Source organism: Entamoeba histolytica, genomic scaffold (assembly GCF_000208925.1).
Source record: "Entamoeba histolytica HM-1:IMSS scf_1104750518175 genomic scaffold, whole genome shotgun sequence".
In the NCBI taxonomy this organism is placed as follows: domain Eukaryota; phylum Evosea; order Mastigamoebida; family Endamoebidae; genus Entamoeba; species Entamoeba histolytica.
The window spans coordinates 36,225-41,214 of NW_001914996.1; the positions used below are offsets into that span (position 1 = coordinate 36,225).

General features: G+C 21.9%; 2 protein-coding genes across 2 annotated transcripts in view, besides 4 other annotated features; one reads left to right on the forward strand and one right to left on the reverse strand.

Annotated features, from left to right (window-relative positions):
• Positions 1 to 717: part of a repeat region that runs on past the window's edge.
• Positions 718 to 719: 2 nt separating this feature from the next.
• Positions 720 to 959: a repeat region.
• A 32-nt stretch (positions 960 to 991) lies between these two features.
• Positions 992 to 2,247: a repeat region.
• Positions 2,248 to 2,313: 66 nt separating this feature from the next.
• EHI_122910 (uncharacterized protein) lies at positions 2,314 to 2,880 on the reverse strand (the record flags this gene model as incomplete). The annotated part of the gene is made up of 1 exon (XM_649157.2): positions 2,314 to 2,880. One exon carries the CDS (start codon positions 2,878 to 2,880, stop codon positions 2,314 to 2,316), a length of 567 nt encoding a protein of 188 aa, XP_654249.2.
• Positions 2,881 to 2,985: 105 nt separating this feature from the next.
• Positions 2,986 to 3,144: a repeat region.
• Positions 3,145 to 4,669: 1,525 nt separating this feature from the next.
• EHI_122920 (N-system amino acid transporter 1, putative) overlaps positions 4,670 to 4,990 on the forward strand; it is a gene marked incomplete at both ends in the record, with an annotated part of 465 nt that continues 144 nt past the window's right edge. The window contains one exon of the mRNA XM_001913833.1: positions 4,670 to 4,990. This exon is cut by the window's right edge and continues 144 nt beyond it. Coding sequence (XP_001913868.1) covers positions 4,670 to 4,990 — 321 coding nt within the window.

Sequence of the window (4,990 nt, forward strand, 5' to 3'; positions counted from 1 at the left end):
TTCTTTTTGCTTGATATTCTTTAATTTCTTCTTCTAATTTTTTAATCTGCTTTTGTAGTACTTTAATTTCTTCTTTTTCTTTATAATTTTCCTTTTCATTCTTTGTTTTTGTTTCTTCTTTGTTTTCTTCTTGTGTTTTTCTTTCTTTTTCTGTTTTATTTATTATTTTAGCCATTTTACATCTTTTTTTTTGTAATTCTTTGATTGGGTTTCTACTTTTCATTTCTGTTTCGATTGCTTGGATGTCTTCTTCCCATCCTTTTGTTCTTTCCTTAAATTCTTCTTGCATTTCTTTCTAATTGCATATACTTCTTGAAGAATATCATATCATCTTTTTCTTTTACCTTCATATTTTTTAAGTATTTCTGAATATTCTCCTTTTCCCCATTTACTTGTTATATTTTTTATTCTTTCATGTATCTCTTTTATTGTTAACCGTCTATGTCTATTGTTTGTATATTCATTATTATTCCAGTATTTATCCTGTTTTTTATTCGTTCTTCTTTGTCTTTGTTGTTTTTAAACCCTTTTCTCTTGGTATTTCTTTTATCATAATTGTGATATCTTTTATTATAATCGTAATATCTTTTATTGTTGTTATTGGCATTTAACCTTGTATTTCTATGTCTTGTTTGGTTTTCTTTACAAGACGTCAAGGCATTACTCCATAACAATGGCAATAAAATTTGTTGTATATCCTGCATTGGAAAAGGATCTCCAAATTAAGACAGAAAATAAACAAAATGTTAAAAAGAAGAAATAAGCAGAAGAAGGATGAGAAGAAATTAATAGGAAAAAATAAAGCAAAGAAGTAATTTTTCTTATTTTGCAAGAAAAACATAAATGATAAGTTAAACAAAAAGATTACTCTTTTTTTTAAAACAGCTCAGGGATTAATCTCTCCTAATCTAGGAAGAATAGATGAAAAATATATTAACACTTAATTAACTAATTTTTATCAATAACATTATCATCATTTATTCTAATTATTAAAAACGTCAATTAATAGATATATCCTCAATTGGATTTTCTTCATACTGAGAAGTGATTATTTCAGTTTCTTCAATATGCTCTATTGTTGTAATAGAGTTATTTCTAACATACTTGCATTAGTTTGTTTTTCTTCTAATGTACTGCCAGAATTGAATATGTAAAACATTAAGTCTTTCATAGTTTTTTGATAATGATTGTTCGTAGGATTTTGGAAAAGTCTAATTTTAATTTCAGTGATTTTAATCTTCTTACTGATTCTTTGTGAATTAATCAAAATATTGATAAAATAACATGTATTATTTCTACATATATTATTTATCTATTATTTCTTATTTTCTCTTGTAATTCTTTGTACTTATTTATTTTATGAATATAATTTAATTCTAAATTATTATCTTGACATATAGCAAAATCTATAATATATCCTTTCTTTTCTGTAATATTTTGATAATATATATCTTATCTTCTAGCATGGAAAGAATTGTCATTAACCAATAAATCTTTATTGTAAGTTATAACCATTTCATCATTATTAATACATTTAGGAGGATTATTAAAATCAATAGCATCAAATTCATTAAAATGTGTAATTAATAAATGTTTATATATTTGTTTACATACATAATCATGTTTTAATATTTGATTCTTTTTCATTACAGGACATCCTAACAATATATGACTAATAGATGCAATTGTGTTAGGGCAATGTTTACAGTATTTTAAATCACCATTTTGGAGTATTTTTGATTTAATACTTCCTGTCATAGTTACTCCTTCTTGCATCTTTACTATTTGGAGGAATGCATTTCTTTTTATATTTAATGACCTCCATGTGGCTACTGTTAATTTCTTATTATTGAAAGTGCAATTTGCACATCTTATATATTCACCACATTTCTTTTCTTTCAATTCTTTTAAATATCTTTCATTCATTATTTACCCATTCAAATATTTCCTTTACATCATGTTTTCTTTCATTTAATTCTATTATATTCATTAATTCATTAAAATTAATCTTCTTACCAAATGCTTTCTTCATTCTTTTAATTATTCCATTTGGATTTTCTTTTATTGCCTCTATCATTTCTCCTATTCCTGTGTTTAATATTTATATTTTAAATATATTCTTCTTAATTCTTTAGCACATTCATCTCTTGCTGACATTAATCCTAATCCCAATTCATTTATTTTAACATATAATCTACTTTTTGGGATATTTCTACTATATAATTGGAGTATATTCTTTTTTTATTTACATAAAATGCTAAAGTCGAAGAGATAACATGAAAAAATAAAAGAAAATGAAACTAAAAAGAACAATTAGTCATAACTCTGCACATTTTGATAAATTTTTTTTATGTAGTCAAAATTGTCAGTATGGAAGTCTTGGTCTATATAAAAGTTTTCAGGATAATATGGGTCTAAGACAAGTCTTGTCTCTTCTTTCTTATATGGTGTTTTTGGAATTATTGAGGGTTTTTCTTTTAATTTAAAATTTCTCTTAACAATACGATAAGAAACAGAAGGTTCATCTGACTGTTTTGTTTTAAGTTTATTCGTTATTTCAGGAATAGTAAAATCTTTTAATTGCCAATAACTGGTTTCTTGTGATTCATTACTTTTATTTTGGAAATAGTCAGACGTACTTAGTGTAATATAAACCATTTTTTTCCAAGCCTCATTTTTAAATTCTTTTAAATGGCAAACAATGTCCCAATGACGTTCAAAAAAGTTATACAACTCCTCAATTTCAATAAGCTTTTTATCTTGGTTATTGTACATCGATAAAAAAGCACACCGACACAAATCAATCAATGAAACATTTTTGTTAGTTTTAATTTCTGAACTAAACTTTGTACAGAAAAGGCAATTACATGTATTTTCCATAGAAATTATTGTTTTTTAGTTTAAAAAAGCTTTTGAATTTTATTTCATTAAAAACTATTTTATAATTTAAAAATAATATATTTGTTTTGTTTTTATATGAGAAAAGAAGAGGGAAAGTCAGAAATACTACACACAACATTAAAATGAACTAATGTACTGAATCCCCAATTATTATTTGCTTATGTTTTTTTTTCTTTGGTGAGATAATACCTTTTCAATGTTAGTTAGTTATTATTTATTAATATTTAATATAATGGATTATTAATGAAGTATTTAATATGATGATGTTATTTATTTTACCAACACAAAAATATATTTGGTAATAATAATTTTGAATAAGGTATATTAGTATTATCAAGAAAAAAGTAGTTGTTAAGTATTTGTTGATATTGAAGGAGATGAAACATAGTCATAGTGTTATTGATATGTTTATCATAAAATAAGAAATTAAAGAACGAGGAGTTATAAAATTCATTAACTTTAAAATAAAAATTAAATGAAGAATCATTTAAGTTGATAATGATTGAAAAGATTTTAATTCAATAAAAAATAAAACATATTAAAGAATTTAACTTATTTATTTCTCAATATGAAGAAATACTATTCGGTTAGTCATAATTGACTTATTTTTTATTCTTCTTGCTCGTCATACACTCAATATCAACTGAATATCAAAAAAATGAAATTAATAATGTTATAATTTAATTTCATAAATAAAATAATAGTAATTTTTATTAAATTGTTGAGAAAAATAATAATTTAAAATGAAATAATTTAAATATTATTAATAAATAGTTTTGAAACCAATTTATTAATTTGTTAATTCTAATAAATTTATAATTAGAATAATTTTATTATAAAATAGTAAATTAATTTTATTTCTATAAATGTTTTAATTTAGTTAAACTTTTTTATTTATCATTTAAATTGAAAATATATATATTATTTAGTCTTTCAACCTTCATTACTTTCCAATTTACCATTACTTTGTTTATTAATGTTATTTATTAGTTAATTGTTATATTATCATTTTTTTGTTTTGATTAAATAATTAGTTAGACTCCTTTTGGTTTAACAAGGTATTTCTTAATCTATTATTTTTTGTTTATAAAAATGATATATTTAAATAATAAATATCATCTTATTAAGTATTTATTATTATGTTAATGATATTTATCATATTTATTTCATTACTTCTTAAGGTAAATAATTTAATGTAATTTTCCAATGAGTTAGGTTTAAATTAATTAAATATTATTGACATAATTGAATTTATTGTATTGTAAATTGTTTTGTGTATTAAGAATAAACCATATTATTATTTTCCGTTAATTAAACACTAAAATAGAATATTAATAGTTTGAATAAAAATTTAAACTTTTATAAAATAAATATCATTTTTATTTTATCATTTTTGGAATTATTTCATTTTATTTGTATCAATAACTGCTTTGAGAATAATACTAAAAACTTCTTTGAAATTATTTCATTTTCACTAACTTTTGTTTCATTGAAAAAAGCTAGAAAATAATGCAATTCTTCTCTTCATCAAAAGAAAATAACCTATCTATTATTATTACTCTCTCTTTTTTCTTTAAAAACTATTTTTTTAACAATTTTAGTAAATTTTTAGATAGAACTTTTTAAAAGCAAATAAACAATGAAAATTCAATTATTAAAAATGAAATATAAAACAAAATAAACATATTCTTTTTTTGATAAACAAAAAAAGGAAGAAAAGAACTTAAAAAAAAGAAAAAGAACTTAAAATGAGATTGAAGAAGAAAGAATGAAAGAGAAAGGACATGCGTCAGTGTTATCAACTATTTTTAATTTATCAAATACAATAATTGGAAGTGGAACATTAGCTATTCCATTTGCATTTCTTTATTCAGGATGGGGAATAGGATTAATAATGTTAGGAATAGGATGGATATTATCAGCAATAACAATGATATTTCTAACGTTAGCATCAAATAAAACAAATAAATTTACATATAAAGAAATTTCATATTGTGTTGGTGGGAAATATTTATCAATTATAGTACAATTATCAGCATTTTGGTATACTACAGGAACATGTATTGGATATATAATTTTTCTTGGAGGA